This window comes from Rhipicephalus sanguineus, chromosome 6, assembly GCF_013339695.2.
Source record: "Rhipicephalus sanguineus isolate Rsan-2018 chromosome 6, BIME_Rsan_1.4, whole genome shotgun sequence".
Lineage (NCBI taxonomy): Eukaryota > Metazoa > Arthropoda > Arachnida > Ixodida > Ixodidae > Rhipicephalus > Rhipicephalus sanguineus.
This window is the reverse complement of record NC_051181.1, coordinates 90,561,000-90,587,053: the sequence shown is the minus strand read 5'-3', so window position 1 is coordinate 90,587,053 and position 26,054 is coordinate 90,561,000. Positions and strand designations below refer to the sequence as shown.

The window sequence follows — 26,054 nt, the reverse complement described above, 5'->3', positions numbered from 1 at the left end:
GAGAGACGCAAACTACATGCGCAGTCCTACCTGGCAGTTTTATAAACCAGCTTTTTAGCTGTCCGCAAAAAAGACATTCCTTCTTGCGGTATTTGAAACGCCGCTGGTGTAAGTCGCGCACAACTGTTTCACGACATTTGCTGGTACGTAATGCAGTTGATATCGTCGCTCCCATTTATCACACGCTGACGAGCACACGACAAATACTTCGAAGCGGCGCGGCGAAGATGCAGTACCTGAGACAAGAAACCCAGACAATCAAAGTGAAGCCGCTGCCAGGCGTCGCTCCTAGTCGAGATCGTTGATTTATCGTCACTAGCGCGTCGTCACTCATCGCCTGGGGCATGGCCTAGGAGCCCGCTGCACAGATCATAATACTGTCGATGTCGCAGGGTGCTGAACGCACAGTCGAGCTTTCGTACCCTGTTCGTACTCGAAATAAAATAACTTCTACGTAACGGACGTAACTCATACTTCGCTCAAAAAAACTTTTGCATACAAAGCTATCCAGTAAAGGCCACACCTCGAGCGTGAAATGTTATGTCACTGCTCCTTCAATAAGGAGGGCAGGACATAAATATGAATTTTACTAACTTACATTGGGGAAAGGGTAAGCCAAGACAGACAGGTAAGAAAGAAGATAATGATAGCGATAGGACAAAATTGTAAAAGAACATTGCAGCTACGAAATCTCGGGCAGCAAACTACGACTGTTTTGAAGCGACAATAATTTATTTGCATTTCTCGTTTTCTGTTGCTAGGCTATATACTGAAGAGAATATTCTTGTTATGCCTTGAAAATGCTTTGTTTCCGTTAATGTCGTTCATTGAACTTATATACTTCATTTCTCAGCTGTTTATCTGGGTGGTTTCCTGTTTGTTAAGCTCTATACGTATTTGTATGAACAAAACATTCAGGCTCACGAAGAGCTGTTGGGAATCGCATTTGGACCATTCAAATATTTTTTCACAGTAACCGAATGACTATGTTCTCCTAGGTTTAGCTGGCTTAGCATCAGTATGAGGCGGTACCCAAAATATATCTCACTGCCATTATTTTCATCATATGCTACCATAAAATTGCCATCACGTTACCAGCGTAGATCATTTTTATATAGATCATTTTTATTTTTTATGTCATGCTACTATCACAAAACATTACATTAACTACGTCGCCGCCGTGGTAGCTTAACAGTTATGGCGCTGCGCTGGTAAGTTCGAGGACACGAGTTCAATTCCCAGCCTCAGCGGCCGCATTTCAGTGCGGACAGCCGTATGCTGACAACCATGACAATCACGTGCTAAGACTTGGCTGCATGTTAAAGAACTCCAGGTTGCGAAATGCAATTCTGTGTCGCCCACTACAGGGTGCTTCACAGCCATATCGTGATTTTGACCGGTGAAATCCCAATATAACGGGATACTTATTACGTCACCGTAGCTGTCGAGTCTACTAAGTAACCGTGAATGTCGTTACCACAGCAACCCTGCTTTCTTATTTCTTGTTCATCTACCGTAGGATCTGCACACGCTAGACTTGCGGTCCTTCTACAGCTCACGATGCAACGTGACCGGCTTTCGCATGGTGAGCACGGAAGAGTCGCCCTCGCATTTGGCGCAGCTCGAACCGCAGCCAATCAGCGGTGTTGAGGACTCGCTGGAGATGTTGTCGCCAAGGGCTAGGCAGATCTTCTCGAGCGTAAAGGTGGGTCACATATTCTCAGTATTGTCAGTTAGTTGACACGTCGTTTTATTTCCGAGTCCCTATTTAACAGGCGGTTTTGATACCAGCATATAGCAGTCCCACAGAGTGCGAAAATTGTTGCGTGACTATGGTTAGCCATATCTCCACTGATCTGGTAACAGTGCATACAACGAGAACTGGAGAAAAAACATACACGGTGGTCTGTCCGCTCCTCGTTTGTTTTGCAGCTGTTTAACGGCCATGAGGGACCGACGGGACGAAACATTGAGACAGTGTAGTTGGTTTACGGTAGTTACCTGTGCTACCAAAAAGAACAATGAAAATTTGTAATAGGTCACGGTAGCGATAAGTCAGAGATAATAAAAATTAACCGCTACAAGAGCCGGTACTTATGTCTGGCAAGGAGGGCTGGCAGCCTCAATCTTACTGAGAGTTATTTCGGACATTTTGTGTTTTTTATACGCAAGTACACTGCTTCGGCGACATGCGTACATTCCTAGAGAAACTCGGTCATAGAGTCATGGTTGAGACAAAATGCTTACAGTTAAGCATCCAAGTCTTGGGACAGTAACTGATTTGTGCTCAAGCCTGGAGCTAAAATGCCGTAGTTGATAATATATTAAAGCAATCGATGACAATTTCGAGAACAGATAATATGCGGATGCTTTTGTGGTACATATAAGTGATCGCATCAAAGAGGTCCACGTGCTCAGCGCTGTTTACACAACAGAGGCGAGATTGGCTGTGAAAAAGAAAATCACTTTTTATCATCACTGTGATTGTTACAGCTGCTATAGCTTGCTCGCTTTAAATCGAATGAAGAAAGTGTTATAGTGATATTTACTTTTAAGGAGTGATGTACAGGGCACATTTTTCTTAAGAACTACCTAGCGTACTAGAGATCTATTGTATAATTAGCGAATAGACTGAGCTGCGCCGCTTGATACGACGCGAGACGCCGCCGTGGAAACTCTGGGATAACTGCAATGATGACAGTATAACGCTCGAGAATTACAACGAAAGAAAAAAAAAAGAAAAAGTTAGATAATGCTCTACATGTGAAGGAAATATTCGACACAAAACCCCTGTTAGTGACGTTTATCCTATAAAATATGAATCTATATAGGCCCCTCACAAAACAATATTGCCAGCCACTGTAATTTTTCAAGTTTTCTGCAGGGCAGGTTCATTGACGTTTACGTGGCGAGTGAAGTTATCGTCGTGCACTGGACAATGTTTATATGAGAAACGCCGCTGGCTACTCCGAGATTTCCGTTTTAGGCAAAGTGATGCAAGTTGTAATACGTTACTCATTAAGGTGTTCACTATATCTAGTTGGCTAACCTGTAACGTCTCAACGTAATTGTGGATAAAAGAAACAATAACCAACATCTGTTTGCAAAGCCATGGGGATTGCACGTTTACAACAGAAACGTACAGCGAAATCCTCCTCACGTGAAAACACACCATCTATGATAATGAACCTGTTAGTAATTTTGGCTTAACTGTCAACAACTGAAATCTAGTTTCGCCGTATGAGAGAAGGCTATGATAGGCGATGCGTTAAGTTTCGCCTGCTTCAACGCGAATTTAGAGATAACGGAATGGTCCAACAAAAAGAGATACGCTGTCATTGTAGGCTCATCGCCCGCTGTGAGAACAGCGACATGAGTGACTTGAACATGACCAAGAGAGGGGGGCGGGGTCTTGTGTCAAACTCTCCCTTATCCTTGTGCGTTTCAGTTTCGTTCATTTTTTTTCACGAATAATTCATGTATTAGCAGTGGAATCTTAAAAGGTAGTTCATGTCCCCGCTTCATTGTTCAGTGCATTATTCCGTGCAGTCGGGCGCAGCCCTCGCCCACGATGCAGTGCTGTCTTTCGCCCGCGGCCTGCAGACTCTCAGCAGGAGCCGAAACCTGGAACCCAAGCATGACGCCACGTGCGAGCCAGGCCGCGCTGCTTGGCCCTACGGACTCTCTCTCGCCACGCAGATTAAAGCGGTGGGTGTTTTCTGAATATACCTTTGAGCAGCAGTATTTGTTATACTGCGAAGTTTCTTTGACGCTCAGGAAATTTATAGCTTGGGCTTCATTGATCGTCTTCGAATTTGAACGAAATCTTATCTGTGTATCACTGAACGGGGAATGAGGGCTGTTATGTCGAGTGGCGCGCCATGTTCACGGTTGGGGTCAGCACTTGGCATGGGTGAAATAGAATGTGACACTTGTGCGGATTTGTCTTGTGGCACCGTGACTGTGCTTCTATCCAGCCTAATCGAACAAGTGAGGATGTATCTGATGGTGCAATGCTTCAGCAGAACAGCACAATTCCACAGTGCGTGCTACGACATCTCCTCCAGATGGCACCTGTCATCTACCTTCATCTATGGCCACCTATTGAGGGGGACGGGAATACATTAAATAGTTTGAAATAGTAGGATAGCCAATTAGAAATTAGAAATCGTGAGCAGTCAATGAAAAATATTCAATAGAGTATTAGTGAAAATAGGGACGTCAATTTAGAAGACGAGCAAGAATTTTCATAGAAGGGTGCACACCCGCTTTTAAGATAGTCAGAAATATAAAGGCCAAAGTAGCAGGATGGGAACACAAAAAAAGAAAAAAAAAGCTCTTAAGTTCTAAGTAATTAGAGCGTAAATGCGCTTTACACGTGTGAACAGAGAGTGGGTATTAACACGCGTAGCAATGCGCTTGGTTTGCCTTGTCCTGGAGTTTTTGTCCACTTCTGTAAAGCGAGTTTACGCTCTTGCAATCTGTGCTGAAACAACTCGTTTAAGTAGTTGCGTTGGCCAAACGGAGTGACAGTCGGAAGTGTATCTGACGATGTAATAGCGAATTCAAAGATGTGTTGGCCAAAGCAATTAAAGTAGGTAAGTTTGGGAATGAAAGTACTGACAGTTGCGAGTCGTAGCCTCTCCTAAAACACACTCAGCGATACATCGAAGCAGTGGAAATTAGAAACGTTTGCTTCGTTCCTGCAGTTCACGCTAAGCCACGCGCTTATACTAAACGGGGGATTGTCCGAGTTGTCAGCCGGTAATTCGAGGAAAGACTACAGAGCGTAAATGAGACAGTATTTCGGAGATATCTTTGCGCACGAGCGCGCTTTCTCTCCTTCCACATTTGCTAGCCCTTTCCTGGCATATTCCCGCTGGGCTTTCTCCGAGGTCTTCCTATTGGCGAGGTTTGCCATAATCCTCATTCATGACAATCACTCATCGACTCATCACGCACGGGCGAGGTTGCTCGTGCTGCATGCTGGGTCTAGGGAAGAGCCGTCTTTAATAAGTTCATCGAGCACCAATATGTGAAGATTCAAGAACACGCGCGCCGGAACGGACGCGCGCTCATGCTAACTTGTGCGGACAATGTTTTGAATAGGTAAGGAACGATGAAACAATATTCGTTCATCCGCGGCAGAGAATTATGACGCGCACTCAATAACATGAATCCATGTATTCGACGGCCAATACCACAGGACTCACATATGTGCAGGAATGCGTGCTCGCGAAAACCGCTCACGGCGCAAGCTACGTCAGTAGATCAGCATTGGTTGACATATGTCAATGACCTGACTAAGTTGTCTTACGCTGCAACTTGACTTGACTTTGATGTGCCCATGAGAAAAAATCCACGCTGGTTTCAGCACAAAGTTGCTTTAACCTCAGCTCTTCTGTAGAGGTATGAATGTACATACCATTCTCCATTATGTGAGATTATGACAACAAATAAATAAATACAATTCACTTTGCATTATTACACTTGCAGTGGCACGTGTTACACACTGTTAGGAGGAATGTCTATGTTTTAAAAAAATACGAATTAGAGATCTTGGATTTCTACATTACTGGAAACGGCTGATCTCTACCCCTGCTTCAAATTATTTGTAATACCTGATAGCCATAAACACAGAACAAAACAACCACCATGTGCAACTCATTTTGTTTGGCATTCTTCCTGCTCACTGCGTAATATTTAGGCTCGTGCATTGTGCTTTGGGAGCGAAGTAAGAAATAAAATCTCATGTTGTCGCCATTAGATCAGATTTTTTTTTTGCCATTTGACACCTCTGATAATCTGCTCTCTAACTTCATTAACTTTAAAACCCAAAATATTTCATTTAAATGTTCTAATGTTCGGAGAAGTCTACAGTTTACACAAACATCAGGCCGCAAATGGCTGGGCGAATAAAAATAAACACTGGCGAAAATTGTGCAAATGAAACAGTAAATTCTTATGAAGCACTGAACTTTGGTTTTCACCTAATTATATTTAGGCAAACTGAGAATAAGAATAATATATTTTACGGTAATTTCTTTCATATCACCTGATTTCATTGTTGCCGCCCGCCGTTCACAGTCAGTGGATCCTGGTTCAAATTAACGGTGTAACATCGCTTTGGTTTTACTGAAAATGCGTCAAGAACAATATAAATGAAATGAAATTATTAAGTAAAACTGTCGCAGCGTTACTTCAGCGTTCGTCTGAAGCGTGTGCGTTCGAGCATTCAATGATTTCTACGCTCTCTCCAACATGAAGCTTGATAGAATTCAAAAGGTGCTACAGTTTGAGTTACACCTGTAGCAATCAATTTATAAGGACAAGTAAACTTCGTGCATTGCCACGCAGAAATATTTTAAATTTGGACCCTTTTGAATGCAGCTTTTGCCGAAACAGATCACTGGAAAGGAATAAGTTTATGCACTCCACCGCTGACTCGCCGAAAGTTTACAAAAAAAAAGAAATCTTGTCTTTTTTCTTTTTAACACGAAAGTGTTTTATGCCGGGGTCCACCAAGACTTCAGTGACGTATTTCCGTCACGGAAATGACGTCGAAAAAATATACACAATTAGATGGAAAAGAAAAAAAGGTACCGTCAACGAACCCACGACCGCTCGGTCCACAACAACAGATGCCGGGCACGCTATCCACTGCGCCACGGTCACAGACTCTGGAGGCTTTACGAACGCGCCTTTTATATCTACCATTCTCCCGGTCCGCTGGGTGGTGTTGACCTCTATGAGTGGTAAGGTAAAGTAATTCGTCATTGCTGTGGCCTGCGCGACTAGCACCTGCAACGCGTTTACGCGTCCGTCCCATTCGGCGCGTTTTAAATAGAAGTTGAATTTTGTCAATGCCTTAAAACACCGCGAGGTGGCGACCTTTGCCCAAGCGTCCTAAAAGCGTCGGCCTCGCTCAGCATCACGCTAATACAAACCAAAAATAGCTCTGCGACGCGCGCCTGCCTCACCTGGCTGTAACAGCGCGTACCATGCTCACGCGCTCGCCCCGAGAAAAATAGCGGCCGGGCTACCGGGGCGGCGCGACGCGCTTTGCGTTTCCCTCTAGTCCGGCCGTGGTGTTCAATCACATTTTAACATGCCGCGGGATGGCGACCAAGTTCTGCGTCCAATATGTGACGCTCTTCTGGCTATCACACCTCGTTCTCTCATTACGCTTTCACCGTAAACAACTACAGCTACCACAAGGGTTTGTTTAATCATTTAACATGGACGATAGTCGTCAGGATGGAGATGTACCACCAATCATCAAAGTGGGTGCATACACGTTAAACGGCGCCATTACCTGCCAGACATCAATATACAATGTGCAAACTCTCTTATATCAATGTACAGTAAACATTCAGTTACTCCTGTAAGGGCACGCTTTACTTTCGTGTTATTCCGATTCCTATGACGGAGGGATCAACCATGTTTTTTTTTTCTCTATAATGTAGTTTTGCTTTCTTGTTGGGAAATGCGGTTCACATTGTTTTAAAATGATCTCGCAACGTGCTACGTGTTAGGATCGGTTACACGTTACAATGGATCTCAATCCAGGTAACGAAAAAAAAATGCTTCCGCTATTTCAATGTGCCTGCGCGGAAGAACGGAGGCATGATTTCGCCCACCGTAATGCTGAGCGAATATCCGATTGTCGTTGTCATCCCTGTAGGACGGCAATGGGAAGAGCCTGCACAGGACAGCAAACCCGGAAGCAATTTCCTGCTGCGCCAATTGCTATACAGAACCTACCGCCCATAATTGTGTTCCGCGTCGCCAACCTCTCGGTTGCGCGCACTTAATCACGCCTCATTTCGAACGCAGGTTTACCAGGCGCCCACTAAAGCGGCGTCGTTTTGCTAGTTTATAGTATATTACACGCGATATTACGTTTAGAGAGAGATTGTGCTAACAAGTTCAGTGCTGTATAGCTGCGTATGTTGTTTTGGTCGTGGAACACGTACACGAGCACGGAGACTGGTTCTTGCCAGTACCCGCCGTGCTTCGTACATCTGAGCTTACACTGTAATGACTAAACAAAGCAATATACGAAGGAAAAAAAATTAGCTGTTGAACAAGGTATGCTGGCACGCATTACATGACACATTCTTAACCAACGTGAAAGCAAGCTCTAGATTTGCGTAACTTCACTCATTATTTCTCCTTTTATATCGGACTAAAATTAGCAAAATACCCCAGAACTGTCTTGTCACTTCACCTATGTAACATATAGGTTATAATTTATTGACTATAGGCTTCATTCTGTGACACAGCGATTTGTTGCACTCTACAATGCAGGCCATGTGTTCCAGCGTGAACCCTGAAAGCCCATTACCATGAGCAATATTTCAAACGTTTGAATTGCGGAGCAATTTAGGGGCTCGTTCTGTCGTATGCTGTCATCGTATGCTGTCGTCGTCTCATGTTGCTTGGCGTAACGCAAGCAAAGCCATGTATGCCACAGCCACCTGTAGCATAGCCATGTATATCAATGGGGCAGGAAAGGGAACAAAGACTGAGGAGCAGCGATGTCAGCGTGAGGAGGAGGGGAAGGATGATAAGAGAGGGTAAATAATGGCATATTCATCTGTGACGTCATTCACGCAAAACCAGGTAAAGCACAGCCATTTATATCATAGCCATGTAAAGCATGGGGGCGGGAAAGGGAAGTGAGGCCGAGGAAGATGGAAAGAAGGAAAGGTTAACGCATAGCATAGCCACGTATGGCGTCATGCAGGCAAAATCACGTATAGCATAGCCGTGTATAGTATGGTATAGTAAAAGCGCAGGAAAAGGAAGTCAGGGTGAGGACGAGGAAAAGGAGGATGAGAGATGGTGAAGCATAACATAGCCATGTATAGCATTACGCAGGCAATACCATGGATAGCACAGCCATCTATAGTATAACCATGAATATCAAGGGGGCGGAAAGAGAAATGACGGTAAGGAGGAGGGAAATTAGAAAGAGGGTAAAGCATAGCATAGCCATGCATGGCGTCACGCAGGCAGAACCATGAATAGCATGCCCATGTATTGAAAGGTGCGGGAATGGGAAGCGAGGGTGAGGAGGAGGGAAAGGAGGAGGGTAAAGCATAGCAATAGTCATGTACGGCATCGAGCAGGCAAAAGCATGCGTGCATAGCCATCCAGAGTATAGCCATGTGTAGCAAGGGGATGGGAAAGGGAAGTGATGGTTAAGTGTGATGTGAGGGTGAGCAGGATGAGAATGAGGACGGGAGAAAGTAAAGCATAGCATAGCCAGCATAGTATAGCACATCCATATGTGGTATAACATAGCAACGGGTGGGAGAGGGAAGTGGGGCGAGGAGGAATGATTTGAGGATGAAGGAAAGGAGGGTAAAGTATAGCATAGCCGTGTGTAGTATAATATAGCAAGGGAGTGGGAAAGGGGAGTGAGCAAGAGGAGGAGTGATGTGAGGGTTAAGAGGAGGAGGGCAGGGCGTGTTAAATACGAACTGCGCACCATTTCTGCATCCAGCTTTTCAGCGCCTAAAAGTGGCATTCCCTCAGAGGCATGGGAGTGTGAGTCATCCTGTGAGCGACGCCTTCGCGCCGGAGCCGAGGTGGTTCATAGTCCGCGGTCATCGACCCGGGGACGATGGCCTCGCCGTGATGCAACATGATGCAAGGAGGCATTGCATCTCTAGGAGCATCTGCAAGGAGGCATTGCATCTCTTCCAACAATGGATCAACGCCTCAAGGAGTGCAGTACTCCGGCAACACGGCTCTGGGTCTCCCATTGGCCGAAAGTGACGCCACCTGTTTGGGACTGCTGATTCGACGAACATGACATCACTCGCCCCAGTTCTTGATTGGCTGGAAGTGACGTGTTGTAAAGCATTATAAGAAGTACAACCATCGAAAGAGGGGTCGTCTCCTCCTGGCCGTGGTCCGCAGAGTACGACATCCTGCAGTCCGAAACTATGTGTATCTGCAGTCTTCACCATATTCTCTTAATGCACCTAATGTAAATAAACCAAAGTGTTTCATCGTACGGCCGCATCATGCACGGCCAACTCTCGCACATCAGAGGCGAGATGCAATATGCACCATGTATCAGAAATAAAGGTTTCCTTTCCCGCAATGGACACCTAGCAGGCTGCGCGTTTTGAACGCCAGCGCTTGCTTGCAGGGCTTAGTATCCCTTTAAACACACACACACACACACACACACACACACACACACACACACACACACACACACACACACACACACACACACACACACACACACACACACACACACACACACACACACACACACACACACACACACACACACACACACAGATATATATACATATATATATAGTAGCAATTCTCAGAGATGTGTTTGGGACGATCACAGTGTAGTGAAGCCTAATGTCTCTTGAAGCGAACAAATGCTTATTAAAGGTTATACAAAAAATGTACTATTCTAAGTATATTTCCGGCATTTACTCAATATGCCGAGATAATCAAGCACTAAAAAAATTGCCATTTTGGATCAGATTTTTTAAAACTAAATCGCGATGTGAAGGATTGAAGATATGTGAGCTGAAAGCAGATACCTCTAGCTGCAACGCAGAAATACATTATTTGACTCACTGTATTGGGAATCTCAGGCACGAGAACGCTATATTTCTTTCACAACTACTTGCATAAAAAAAGCAGGCGAAATGAATGTGCTTTTCGCATTACACCAGACTCGCAATGCACAACTAAAGAAATGAAAATTCAACTGTAACCTACTAAGACCAAGGTGAACCTTCACTGATTCAAAATTAGGCAGCTCCACGTTCAGGTGCCTTGTGAACCAGTATGCTGTGCCAAGGAGATTATTCGAACAGGGTAGTAACCTGTGGTGTGCAGTATCTCGGGGAATCGCATTCAGCTCTACGACGACATGTGTTTTTTTTGCTGTTTTTTGACGCCACGTCAACCAAAAAATGGTGATTAAATCATTATTCGGAATATTGCGCACCTATGATTTGCTCGCATGTGTCACTATTGGTAAAATAAATAACATCCAGCGCTTATCAAATGAATGCTGCAGAGCTATAGTTGACCTGCCGAGGGGGGGACCCTCCTTAAAAAATGGTGGGGGGGGGCTGCCCCCCGCCCCCTGACTTTAAGCCCCGCTTGTTTGCCCTTGAACGCAAGCGTCGCTGAAGGACAGGCGACTCACTCTTCCGTACTTCCTACAGCTTTCACGTCGCGTGCAACTGAATACATCTTTTTACACGCGCTGCCTATGCACTGCAACTTTTCACACTTCCGAAAGCACCACTAGATTTTAGCGCCCGTCTCTTTAAGCGGTGCCTGTCCATAAGTAGGAAATATTAAATGAACGCTTGGTATAGTCTCCTATTTTCTTCATGTGGCAGTACATATCATGGCTGAAATTATCGTTAGCTCAGATTTACAGATAGGATGAGCGGAAAATATACCATACGGCTTGAATTAACGAAAGCACGTCAATTCTCTCCCTTTCTCGGTGGATGAGAAAGTCCTATAAAATAGAAAAAAAGAACGACCGTCAGTAATGGATGCGAAGGCAAACTTATTTACCGCCGACAGCTTTCGGAAGCTGCTTACGTTTAATTTTCTTATCTATTCGGTCGAGTTCTTTCGCTCTTTGTAATCTAATTTAGCGCGCTCTCTGAAGAACTCGCGACGAAGAATGTTTTTGCGATTCCGATGTTGTTATGCAAGAAATAAAAAGAGAAAGATGCCTGAAATCTGAAATATGTAGTGCATATATATTGAAGCAGGGTAGTGTATCGTGGGCAGTACGCTAGTTGCATAAAGTTTATATATTCTTATTCTCAATTTTTTGCTAGATTTTCATGATACTGTAGCGTTGTGTTGCGTAGTAACAGATAACCTGCTCAAAGCAATAATAAAAAGTGGGCTTGGACAGCAGCGGCGTCCCTCGAGCGCGCTCGAGCTTCTAATTAGATTTTCTCGGTTTTCCTTGCGAAACACTTCGCGCAGTGCTTCCTGCGAACGAAGCGATCTTCTTTCCAGGGGACCATGCAACAGATAGTCAGCGCAAGAAAACGGCAGGGGCAGCAGCCAGAATATTCCAGTTGCATGCAACTGCAACTGAGCTGTGTAAATGAACACAGTACCAGGAGTAAAATTGCGTACAGTGCGCACATGTTGTCGACCATAGGACACTAAAAATTTGTCGTGAATGTATCAGCTCGTTTACAAACCCTGATTTTTGCGCCGCAGTAGTATCTTAGTGGCTACGGAGTTTTGCCGTTCTACGGTCAAACATGCGGATTTGATTTCCAGCAACGGTGGCCGCATTTCGATTAGAGAGATACACTCAACATTTGATTACCTAGAGTTAGGCCCACTTTAAAGGTATCATAGATGCTGAGCCCGTAAAAAAAAAAAAAACGAGGCTGGGGTTGGTAAAAAAAGAATTTGTTGGCGCGATTCGTACATATTGCCATGCGTATTTCTTGCTTTGTTTTGATGTATTCGTGTTTCATCAACAAAATCTCTTAGCAACGCTCGGCACTAAGTACGTCACAGTATTCGGGAAGCTTCGCGATTGTTTGACATCATTCTGTTAAGAGTACTCGCAGAATGCCAGCAGTCAAATTTATTCTAGAGTTGACGCCAACGCCAGCGATAACGCTGGAAGGTTTTGGTGACTGACGTTTAAAAGGCGACGCGTTCGAGCGACGATCAGATTACCGACGGCCGACGCTCTGTTCGCCGTTATCAGTGCACAGTGAGCATCAGTTGTATCTTAACCTTTCATTTTCCCGGCAAAAGTTCATCCACATAAAGAGTTTGATCTTGAACATGTCCGCTGCTGCATTCATCAAAGTTGCAAGCACGTGGAATATTATTAAAGCTCTTCAAAACAGGTTTTTAGCCGTCGATAGACCACTTCCAACGCGATTCCCACGCTGTTAAGGCTCCCTGAAAGTGAGCTACCGTTACCTCTTTCAGAAACTCGACGACAGCCCGTTGGATGGCGGGAACACCATCGAAACTACGATCTTTCAGGCTTCTATTGAGTAAGAAGTCTTCCAGGCTCGTATTAGTGCTGATGCAGCCCTGATGTGAGCCCGTCAGACGTCTTCCTGTTCCCAAAGCGGACGCATTATCAACGTCACCTGTTCGAGCGTAACTGTGATTTTAGAAATCATTTATATCCACCCGATTCTTCGCTCATTCTCCTTAGTGAGTAGGTGCCAATATTCCTTAGGTCATTATCATCATCATCATTATCATCATCACAATTATATCTAACATAGTAAGGTATAGCGGCAACCATGCCACGTGGGTGCCTTCCTTCAAGAAATTTTGCTCTAGCTTATCTACGTGTAGCGTTTGACAGATCAATAAGACAACGCGCACGCTCAAGCAGGATAGGACATGGGCCCGCATTCTGTAATCTATACCCCATAGTGCCACGCTGGAAATGCCTTCTCCCCGGGGCAAAAACCAAGTTAGCTTGAGAATTATTCTGATCACAGGCGGAATGGAGATCACTCAGAACTCACAGCATGAACAGGGACACGCACCTCCTGATTGTTCAGTGGCTGCCTGATAACGCCATGTCATTCAGTCTATCGTACTGGAGAGCGTGGACATTGAAATCCGGCATCAAGCTCGCCGCTTCGTTGCTATGTACAACGGAGAAGACTCGCGCCAAGGCTGAGTATTGTTTGTTGGTGTGTACTGGACCACCTGCACAGATTCATTTGCGCGCGGAAAGCGCAGCGTGTACGCTGCGTCTCCAAATGTAATAATAGCATTGTAATTTTTAAAATGCTTACAATGTGATTGTATCTAGGGCGACTCCTCAATACTAGCGCGGTCAGCTTCCTCGATGGCATCGAGACGCTTTAAATGTATCGTCGTCGAATCGCTCCCTTCGGCGGCTCTTGATAGTGTCATAACGCAGTACTTGATTTCACCTTTCACAAACGGCCACACCGCCTTGCAAACCGAGAGCACGGTGAGAGAGAGATTGTGTGAGAGATATAAGGAGCGTTCGTGGATCCCCGTACAGGTGCGTTCATGGTGAAATGGGTTAAACGGCCGGCACTGATCATCGCGGGCCACGAGGTCGTGGGTTTTATTTCGGGTAAGTGAACTTTTTAGGGGCGAAGCTCGTTAGGCCCGCACCCCGCCGTCGCCGTCGAAGCTCCTTTCTATTAAGCATCGCTTTAGGTTGCAGTGGTCGGTGGTTTAAGAGGAAATGTTTAGGCCTTGAGCGGTTTGATTCTAGCGCACCAGAAATTCGAGGTTAGAAGAAATAGGCTCTGTGCACAACTGGTTATAATGGTCGTCTTCACTTTCACCACTTTTATCGTGGACTGTGAAATGACAACCATCCTTCGAGGGCACTACGGCTGCTTTGTCGAAGATAGTAGAAGACGCTCTCTACACCCGGCACAGGTGCAAAACGACAATAAAACGGATGGATGGATGGATGGATCGATGCTATGAGCGTCTCTTTATAACGGGGCGGTGACATGTCTGCCACCATGCTCGAATAAAAAATAAAAAACTTCCTTGTTTCATGCTGGCCTGATACCTTATCTACATTGATTAAATCTATGTTATTATACCAAAAAATTATACCAATTATACCAAAAAACGCTGCGAGCGCCGAACGCCGCGCGCGGCGTTCTGTCGCCGCCGTCGAAGCTCTCGGCGGCATCACCGCCCGCACCCCTCTCCCACCTGTCTCCCTCGCCCTGCGCTGCGCGCGCCGCACATTCAGTCGTTCCCGCCACCGAGCGCAGCAGACGCTCCCCCCACCCGCTCCTCACCCTACCGGCTTCAGCAGCGTGATCAGGCGCACAGTCGTTTGCGTCCCATTTCTAAGGAGCTTCGCTCATCGGTTGTATTCGTACACGGGATAACTGTTGATTTTTAAAGACGATAGTCTTTCTTGAAGAACTTAAACGAAGAAATTTTGGTCTGTCTGTCTGTCTTTCTGTTTGTGGGCACGTCACTCGATTCAGCCACCCAGCCAAAGTTGAACCACTTGCCCAAAGGCCAGCTATCTTGAACGGCTGACTAGGTTCATACTTGTGTACATTGTTGATCAAAAAGCAAACGTTACGCATATCTGAGGCGCAACATCACTAGGCAAGTATTAGGTGGTGTGGTCCTTTAATAGAAAATACATAGATACCTAATTCTAGAGACCCTAGTTTTTTAAGCCGTGCTGAAAATGCGACTGCGCTGAAACTTGCCTTCCTCCGTGCCCCCTGCACGAGCTCATTGTTGTGTTTCGGTTTCGGTTCAGTATTGCACTGTGCGAATGCCATGGGGCGCCGCTCTGACATTCCTGTTTTACCCAGGGGACGTGTAAATAAAAGAGTGTGTGGAGAGTACTCGTTGAGTGCGGACATCTATTCTGCTTCGGCGCTTCGCGCCAAACCGCGTGTTCGGGCTGGCTGGCGTCCCCGCCGGTCGCGTTGGTCACCGCCGGTCTTCGCCTGCTGGTGCGCCGGGACTACCAGCCCGCAACACAGCACTCGTGTTTCCCGGCGTATTACCAGATGGCGTCCATATCTCACGCAGCGCCTCTTCTATCGTCTTTAGACGACATTTGCAGCGAAGCACGCAGATGCGCGGCCAATTTTTCTTCTAGTTTTTTTTTCTTTATGCGTTTCCCCAATGTTATATTCGTGACGGAAATACTTCAGTGAAGTCTTGATGGACCCTGCTATCAAAAACGTTCATGTCAAAATGATAGAGTTGGTTACCACGAGATGCATATCGATGAGTGAATAGGCCTTATAAAAATATGCTGCAAAATTACTGGCTCACCGTCGTCAGTTATCTGCCACACTTGCCACTTGCCATGGTCACTGTCATGCGTGGATTCTAAAGACATCCTTCATCGCGCTGCATGGGAATATGTGGTTAAAGATAGAAGCCAGATTGATTTAAATTGTTTATTTCTATTTTCAATACCCATAAAGGAGAGAGCGTACGCAAGGGTAAAAGCCGCATGCTGCGGCTTGAGAAAAGCCCCACTGCGTCCCACATGGCAATGTGGCGAGAACGCAGATTTACTTTGACAGGCGTACAAAAATTATAATACCTTACATCAAATTTTAAAAATGTGCCATACAAAAAAAAACAAACAAACAGCAGGCATCAGTGAAAAATGTATTTCCAAAGCTAAGAACAACGTGAATGTATTTGCTGACATTTTTAATTGAACAGCGATAACACAATGTAAAGAGAAGAATAAACAGAGATAAACACTATCCAAGTAGATGCACAAAAACTGTCCGAGAGGGTAAAACCGTATCCTGCTTGCGAAAAGTAGAAAACATTCATTGGAGGAGCGGTAAAACATTGATTAGCTTATTTATTCATATCTATTGCAGTATGATATCATTTAGTCCAAGTGTGTTAAAGTAACTCGGAAGGTTATCAGCTCTTGATTGAAATCTAAGTAGACCAAAAAAATGATACCAACCAAGAGGCGGCACGGCGTGCATTATACATGGGAACATGACATTTAAGGTTGAGTAATGTTAACATATCGACGTTGTTTGTCCTGATAGTATTCTTGTACACGATAATTAACCTGAAGGCTTAAAGTTTGGACACTTGAATGATTTTAAACTCGGGAAAATAGTCTTCGGTATAGGCATGCCATGGTACGTTTGCAATCAACCCTAGCGCACGTTTTTGGGCCACAAGAGTCGTGGTTAAATTATGATTCGTACTTAATTGTGTCCCAGAGAGTGTGACAGTAGTTCAGTATTAGATACAGGAACGCGTTGTATATCAATAGCCTAATTCTTGTTGATAATTAATATACGTGACGACATTGCACACCGTTCACTTTACTCGTTTTTGATCGTATGTTAGTAATTTGGGCATCCTAATTAATCTACTCTGAGAAAATTACTCCGAGGCATTTGATGTGACGCACAATTTCAATTTGCTGGTCCCCAAACCCAAGCACGACATCCTTCAAAACTTTGTTTTCTGCTCGAAAAATTATGGCTTCAGTTTTGTTTGTGTTAACTTTCAGGCAAATTTGTTGTGACCACTGACACACGTATTGAATGAACTGATTTCCCACAGAAGATAATTAATTTTCCCTGCTACCCGTGATGAACACAGCAAGATCATTAGCGCAGGTAGTAAGGTTGGTCGGTATTTTAGTATAAAACATATGATTTAAGTAAGAAACAACATAAGGCTTAAAATACTGCATTGTGGCACTCCAGACTTTATGTATTGGGCATCCGACAGATCATTATTGTGTGCTACAACTTGTTTGTGATCGTATCAAATAATTATCAATGCCCCTTATGCCATAGTGACACAGTTTATTTACTAACATGTCATGATTGAATAAATTAAACGCTTTCGAAAATTCAATATAAATTCCGAGGACAAGAGGCTTTTCTTCAAATGTATTTATGATTACTTCCTTTGGCTTCGGCAATGCCAGCTGAGTGGATCTTTTCGGTACGAACCCGAACTGACCAGTGCACAGAACGGAATGATTTTCTGAGAAATCAGTTATTCTCATGTGAATGATCTTTTCTATAACTTTATAGTTTACTGGTCCAACAGGAATTGGCTTATAATTGGAAAACGCAGAGGTATTGCCTCCTTTGTGTATTACAGCAACTTTTGCAATTTGCATGTGCGTAAGAAAGACGCCTCTACTCAGACACAAATTGAAAATATGTGTTGAAGTGGGCGCAAAAATATATCAGTTGCATATTTTAAAGGTTTGATTTGAAAACTTTTAATATTTAAAGCTCTATTTTAAGGCCTTTGAATATTAATATGATTTCATTTTCTGTTGTAGGAGGCATAAACATCGACGTCGAGACCCTTGGTGTTTGAATGGACGCGTTTGTCGAGCGAGTAGGACGGCCTAATGTATTTGTCACACTGATGAAAAGATCGTGAAACGCATTCGATAGATTCTGCGCTGTCAGCATAGCGCCAACGCTCATGATGAAGTTAGAGCACTCTTATAATGACGTCCAAGTAGTTGACATAGTTCATGCCATCGATTTGAGAATTCGGGTTACAATTGCTTGAAAAGGAATTAGTGAGGTATTCGTACTTGACTTGACGTAGTTCCTTGTTTAAGTTTTCGCGATATGTTAAGGGCAGAGCACTTTAGAGACCCGGGCTGTCATATGCTGTGGTACGTTGTCTTCGCTTGGCGTAACGCAAGCAAAACTACGTGTAAAAATATGAAAAAGAAGGAAGCAAGTGAGAAATAGGAAGAGAGAGAGAAAAAAAAGGAAAAACAGGAAGAAGAATAGAAAGAGCAAGAAAGCGAAAGAAATAAAGAGAAAGAAAGAAATACATATAAATAAAGAGCGAATAAAAAAGACGGAAACATGAAGAAGGAGAAACAGAAGGAAAGCGAGGAGGAAAGAAAGAGAAAACCGGAAAGAAACAAAGACGACTGCCCAGTTCCGCACTTCTTTCAGGCTTGGCACCGCTATTGTGAAGCAGTAAAAATTTTTTTATAGTAAGACAACTTCGCGGGGTCATTCTATTTGATGAGTCGCGCATGTAATTTCGTTTTATTTTCTTTTTTTTTCAATAGGTCACTTGTGATCCATGGTTTCCTTGATTTTCGTTTACGATAGCATTTTAAGCGAAATAAGCTATCATATATGCGTTTTAGCTCAGACATTAGTGTATCGTAGGCATCATATGCACCAGATAGCGACAATATATAGAAAAAAAGCGGTTGTACATACTTTGATGCGAAATATATCGAGGGCCTTTGAACAGATGTAGCGATAATAAGACGCCGGTTACTTTGGATGCACGGTTGGCGTTGGCTTTAGGAATAAAGGAAAATACGGGAAAGCGATCACTGATGTCAGTTACCAAAATTTCTGAAGTCACAGTGCCTTCATCTTTGTTAATGATAATTAAATCGAAGGTAGGTGAAGTAGAATGAGTCACGCGCGTTAGGAAAGTGGATCACGTTCACAAGAGCGTAAACATTTGGTAAGAAGCAAATTTTGTCTGCTCTGGTGACACGGCTCGCATATCTATATTCATGTCACCAGAAAGATACAGAGCATGCTCGTTTAAAGGCACATAATGTACAAGTGATCCAACGATGAAAAAAAAAATTGAACATTTTCGTCTGGAGGGTAGTAAACAACACAGAATATATTTTTATCTCTCTGAACGCTTAACATTTCACTGTCCTGAGTGCAGAACGTGAAATTGCGAATTGCTGTTGCAGGAAGTGAATTGGCAATATGCCGTGATACGCCGCGACTTCTTCGAGTTTGTCTATTATTAGCACTTGTATAACAGAAGCGCAAAAAGGACATGGAGAAGCTAATGCACAATACGAGCGCTTTTGAGCGCTCGTGTTGTGCACTTTCTTGTCCTTGTCCTTCTTGCGCTTCTGTTATATAGGAATGAAGCTGTACCAAGTAGCTCACCTTTCTGTCTTGCTATTATTAGCAAAGTGCGTATACGTCTCCAGGTGAATATATGTGGAATCAGCACGGTACCAGGTTTCACTCAACATAGTTGCGTGGAACAAAAAAATTACGGTAGTGAATAGGCTATGTATTGCGTCAGCTTTGTTGCACACAGAACGACACTTCATGTGAAGAACAGAAAGGTTGCTTTTAGAATAAAGTCTGTCTAAATCTCCGACAGAAGAAAGCTCGAGGCAGTTCATGAGCGAATTCATTGTTTAGCTCATTTTGTTCGAGTTGTTCGAGCTAGTGATTCTAAGTCTGGCACTGTTTTTCAGTTTTGCGCGCAAAAACGTGAGCACCGTGCACAAAGACAAATTTCCACTTATTTTCTTGTTTTTTTAGCAGTGGCTTGCGCTAGGAGGCGCTTCCTTTCTGCGCATAAGTACTCACTGATGTAAATGGGCACAGACTCTGAAAACCCAAGTTCGCCAGCTGTTCGTCAATATTGCCTACCCTTCTCCAGCATTGCATTCCACTTACTAGTCAGTCCAAACTGGACAATAATATTTTTTTGCAGTTTGGGTTCCTGGTACTGAAACCGAATGACAGACGTCATTGTCAGACGGGGATATCGGTTCCCCCAATAGTCACAAAGCTTCATCAGGATTTCTGCTAGCTTTTCATTAGCCCTCACTGGCATTTCCTCTATTACTATATTGGAATTTCACGGAACATTGTTCACCGTCCACGATTCGCTACTCGTTTCATTGCATTTGATATTACATCCGATCAGAGCGGGATTCGAGATTGTCATTTTCTGTTGCTTATACATTAACAGTTGCTTGATTAAAATAAGAGTTGCTTAAAAATGGTAAATAAACCACACGAACATGCTGAGAGTTAATGTAACTTTTCGTAGATAAAGGAAGATTGACGCCATGTACCACACCAAAGGCAGGGGCATGATGACAACGATGTCAAAATAATTTGTGCGCAGGTACAGTACACGTACAGTTCTAATTAGGCTGTAAACTTTCGGGATGCGTGCTTTGTTGAGACGCTGTAAAAATTATACTTGCCGCAGCTTTTAATGTGCAAGCAATACAGAGCTGCATTTTTTGGCGGATTCGAACGCTTAATATGGGAATAGTGCAGCCAGCCTTATGGGCGATTGTTTTGTTTCTTCTGACAGTCTAGACATTTCAGTGCCTAAGCTAATCTCGTGTCATTTTTCTCACGTAGAAGGATTTGTTTAGGGTGATTGTGTAATAGACATATTTTGTCTGCGTATGCGTTTGATTTCATTTCTTGGTTGGTTTCAAGGTGACATTTTCGATATTTGAGACCTTTATCGTTAACTGTCGATTTCGTCCTTGTTGAAAATCACTAAACAAAGGTAACAATGGCGTAATCTCCAGTTGTGTTGCTTGCGGGCAGCGAAAGTAAATATGGTAATATTTTTTGTATTGCAGGGCACTGTGTCAGGTCTCACCGGAAGACTGCAGTTCGACACTTTTGGATCTCGGACTAACATTTCCCTTTCGCTGGTTCAGCTTAAAGAAACAGGCCTCTCACAAGTAAGTCAATGACACTGTTGCTGCATTATTTGTTCTCAGATGACTATTACAGGAAAGTAACACTTATGTTATAAAATATGCTGCAGAAGACGGCAACAAGACTTGCTGCCGGGCCGGTTGTTTCAAGATGCGGAAAAAAAGTCAATGTTTCGCCGCAGTGAATGCGATAGCAATAAATTGGAATGTTATGCCATTTGAGCTCATCAGCTAACTCCTTAAGCATCATACCTGGCGTCGCACATTGGCGTCACGCACCTACCTGGTGCAAGCATTCACGTTCACAGCCACGTTCTAGTCGATGGACAGAGCCGCACAGCTGAGAGCGGCGCCATCTCCAGTAATGTAATCGACGCATGCGATTATTTGCGCACCAACAGTTGTAGGCGCGAAGGAACTAAGAACACGCAACATGACCAGCGCGACGAGCCCTACAAATAACGATGATGATGAGTCCACGCCAGCGTGACGGCGGAAACAAACGTAAACCTCGAAGGCCTTACTCTCGCGAGATCTAAAAAGAAGTCTAACACCAATTACATCGTAGAGGCCATCTCTGCAATAGGAATCTCGAAGTATATGCTTTTGTTCGCGGCAACCGAAAGTACGTTGCGTGTTGCTTTCGCCACTCATGCGGCTAATCTTGCGTTCAAGCCAGGCCAAGCTGCTTGAAAAATCAACATGGCCGCTCTGTTCCGTGGTTGCTCGGCCGGCTCGGAGCGCACTTCGCGACGTATCATACTGGAACGGTCCCGCAGTTGCGATGTAACAGCGGGGTTCTCATTAATTGGTTCCTATGGGAGCTATGCCGCAAACGGCGGAAAACGACGTAACAGCCGGGAAATCGCAGCAGTGTGGGACGTAACAGCGGGGAAATTACTCTTTCACACTTCCAAATTCGCCACCCTTGCCGCGAGATGACGCTTGCAAGCGAAAAAGCGCACGAAAAGAAAACGCAGGTGACCACGCCCCCTTCAGATTCCCACACTAGACGCCATGACGTCATAGATTTTGATGGTGTCGACTCGGTCCTAAGTAGTTTCTAATGAGTAAAGATGAAATACTTTGTCTGCTGAGGGGACCATAGATATAATGGACTGACAACGGGCCAGAACGTGTGATTGGTTCCTGGTGGAAATGAAAATGTTGGGTGCTTTTGGGTTGTTTGACCACCCAAAACTGTGTCAGTTTTAGGGCCTGGAAAAGGTTGTTTTCCATTGACATTAACAGTTGACGTCATCACCTGGCCACATGGATTGTTTTACAATCTAGCGTCAACGCGGACGCTGTATGCTCGTCCAATTTTCAACTTCATGCGTCATAGGATGCCTTTGCGCTAATTGGATTGGATTGGATTGGAAGAACTTTATTAACAAAGTCCGGAGGCGTGTGCCTTAGCACACGGTGGGCCGCTCCCACGACGGGACAGTCAGGCCGAGACCTACCGCCGCATCGTGGGCCCTCTGGACAGCCCAATTTGTGACTGAATGGCCGGACTCCTCAGAGCGGAGCCCCACTTGTTAGCCGATGCTGTATCAGTGCCACGTACCGAGGGGCACTCCCAGAGCATGTGGTGTAAGGCGGCTAAACCGCCACATTTCGTACATGAGTTAGTTAAGTAAACATCAGGATAAAGCTAATAAAACGGCGGAACTATGCCGAGAAACACACACCGGAAAAGGTTGCAAGGACGAGAAATCGAGTGCCTGTCCTTCGCGATTTCTTGTCCTTGCATGATTTTGCAAATTGTCGAAGGCATGTCGGTACAGTGATCACTCATCCTCTTTAAGTCCATCTGGGTTGCGTGATAGCATGTTTTTTTGCTCGAATCCGAGCAAAATGTGTAATCTGACCCTTAGCAACTGGCTTCAATCTGACCGTTCGACTCCTCGAATGTCGAAAAATAATTCGGACAGGCGGTCGTTGAAAGTAATTTCACCATATAAACCTCTTAATCAACAAAATAAAATAAATCTAATTTTTGGTAAGCTTTGGAGCAGTATTAACAGATGATGATTCTAAAGAGCTACGCCAATTACAAGTAATGAATAAGCCTGTTATTGCTATTGTGATCGGTGTTAGCCGCTTAAAGCAGTGTCATATGCAAGGTAGCCTTGGCAGAATAAAATGGAGAGATTCACTCAAAGTTGCGAAACGTTCCCGAGCTAGCATTTCCAATGACTTATTGCGCTATCCTGAATAATTAGGTACGTTATTACAAAACTATTTCTTGTTTTCTCCTTGTTAAACGAGGAAATTTAGGGAGAGGCAAAAAGAGCAGTCTTGTCTTTAGAAAAACGAAACCCTGAGCATGATGAAAGCGTTTTCATTGCTCCTATTCGAGACCACGGGGCGCCGTTGTTTTCCCTTGAACGAAAATGCGTCTGTGATTCCGCGGACTTCGCTGTTCTGATGTTACGCGTATTTTACAAGCTATATATTATAAACAGATTACGAGCTTCTATATTCTGTATTTTTCGGAGCAAAATAAAAACTGTGAATCGGAACAGCGTCTCTCAACTGCTAAAACAAGTCCTCGGGATGGACGTACGTGTCTTGCGTGTAAACGGCTTGGGCGCTTGCCTGGAACAATGGCTCCGTATGACGTTCATGACTGGTCCAGGTAGAGAACTGAAAAAAAAAAGAAAGAACAGTTGCCTGCAGCGGAGTGGATCATTAAAAAAAGCAGACGGACAAATTGAGCTAGAAGAACATGTAATCGAGGGGTAAATTGAAGTGCGGTGCAGTGATGAACACTTATGGTAATACGACGAAGACACTTCACTTGGTCATCAAAGATGCGGCCGTCAATACAGTGCGCGCCTCTTAAATTACTTTGTTAATTTCTAGTTAAACTTTGTGTTTATATGCGTAAGAGTATTAGCATTATAGGTACTCCAGTTGTGACTCCTGTTCTTGTCCCATAATTGCTGAGATTTTATTCTGAATTCAATTCTTATATTCCGCCTGAAAATCCGCACAAATTTGAAAGAAATATAAAGAAAAGAAACATAAAATATGGATAACAATGTGAAAACTTTCGTCGATTTCTTCTCATCGTGTTAAACGATGTCGTGGTTTTCTCAAATAAATGGCTTCTGGAGTACCTGCAGAGACAACCCATTGTTTTCATACCAATAAATTTTTTGAGACCATTTGCCTTGCGAAAAAAGTTTTCCGTAAATATAAAATGCGTCTACGCACAATCAGGAGCCGCGCAAGTAGGGCGTATCCGAGCTTTTGTCTTGTGTTATTGCGATATCAGTTAAATGAACACTCCAGGTGCATTGTAGCCGTCAGCGTCGCCGTCATGTTCCGTATAAGGTCCCACTCGATAACATTGCCTCGCTCTTCGTATGTTCTATGTCTCATGCTATATGTTCTGCGTGCACATGTTTATGTTCGTGTGTTTTATGTATGTGTTCTTCGCGGTCTATGTTTGAGTGAAATGCACAATTCCTGCCGAATTTGCGGCTCTAGCAGACGTGAAGCCGTCGGCGTCGAGCGAGAGGCGTAAGTAGTGGGGAGGGGCGGGGGTGCTGGATGGTAGCCGAGTTGCATGCATCCGGCAGTCAATGGGTACTTTGGCCAGGCGCAAGGTCGCCTGCGGTCGTGCTCATCGTATCTTAGCAGGGAATCAGCCGATGTCTCATAAATTTATACGCGTTTTGTTATCATCGCAAAGTTTGTTGAAGCCATGCGCAGCACGAACAGAGCTCACTGCTTTGGCGGCGTTTCGTTACGTAATGCTTTGTTTCAGTGCGAGAGGTCCTATGCTAGAGGAGAGAGCTCCAGGGCTTATTTCGTATAAAATTCAAATTTGTTGCTATCACATTCACGGATCCGCCCTAGCGCTGAAGCTGTGACTTTTTAAAGCTAAAGAACATACAAAGTATAGCGAAGTATAAACCGACGGCACTGTTGATTCTATAGTATTATTTGCTGTGTCCTAAATGCTAATGGGCGAGGTAATAATAGCAACGCTAATGTCGGGTTAGTTTACTTCAGGCCACTTCTTTCTTCGCATCCTAATGAGATAATGGGAACAAAGCGGGCGCTTGCGCCCCCTTGCACACTGCAGCTCGCACAAAAACACAAAGCATGTCCTTACGAAAACTGCACGCCCGCGAACCCGTTACATCTACCCGGCCGTGTTTTCGCCGCTTCGCAAAGGTGCCTCTTAACTTATTCACCTTCTGAGTGTTTCACTGCTGCGAGCCTGGAAAATTTTGTGGTCGCAATCTTCAAGGCGGTGTGGGGGTGTATTTTTTATGCGTTTCTCTATTATCATCATTTTCCACACGTCGGCGGCCCAAGCCGCTGTAAGTGTGTTTTACGTACTTCTTTTTTGAAAACGCATAAGTCAACTACTTTTGTGGCTTGGTATATTATAGAGGGGCACGATGGATAAGTTTCACGCAAAACTTACCGATAATTTCTATTTTTTTTCCTCTCGTAAAAAACAGTGTAAAAAGGAAGGAATGCGCACGAAATAATTAAAGTGAAAGCTAGCAAGCCCCGAAACGCGTGGAAAGGACGAGGGACCTTCTGATTCCTTATTCTCGTTATCCTAATCTTATTATTCCCGTTCTCGTGTGCAGATAACACGCTGCAGTATTTAAAAAAAAAACATATATCCTAGTAAATGTCTCTCCAAATGCGGCCTGAGCCTAATGGCAGAAGGTCGGTGCTGCTCTCACTGCTGCTGTACGGGGGACCAGAGCTTACTCAAGCTGCGAAAACTCAGCTTTTTCCTCTGGTCCCCTATTTTCACTCTGACAATGTGCTCTATTGCCTGCAGCAAAAATAACATTTGATTGATTGATTGATTGATTGATTGATTGATTGATTGATTGATTGATTGATTGATTGATTGATTGATCGATCGATGGTACTGAAGCCTGCTATGTATAGCTGAAATCTCCAGACTCAGCCAACTGACTTAGTATCTGGCAACGACTCCTGCACTGCCTGACCATTTCTAGCTAGTTATGTTTGCGAAATTGTCGCAGAGTGCTAGCTGAGT

General features: G+C 44.2%; 1 protein-coding gene across 1 annotated transcript in view; it reads left to right on the top strand.

The window, feature by feature from the left end:
• The window catches only part of LOC119395986 (glutamate receptor ionotropic, kainate 2), a 226,119-nt gene that overhangs the window by 173,314 nt on the left and 26,751 nt on the right, over positions 1-26,054 (top strand). Inside the window, exons 6-8 of the mRNA XM_037663016.2 lie at positions 1,520-1,705; positions 3,550-3,708; positions 20,927-21,031. Of these exons, the coding sequence (XP_037518944.1) occupies positions 1,520-1,705; positions 3,550-3,708; positions 20,927-21,031 (450 nt within the window). The remainder of the gene's footprint in view (positions 1-1,519; positions 1,706-3,549; positions 3,709-20,926; positions 21,032-26,054) is intronic.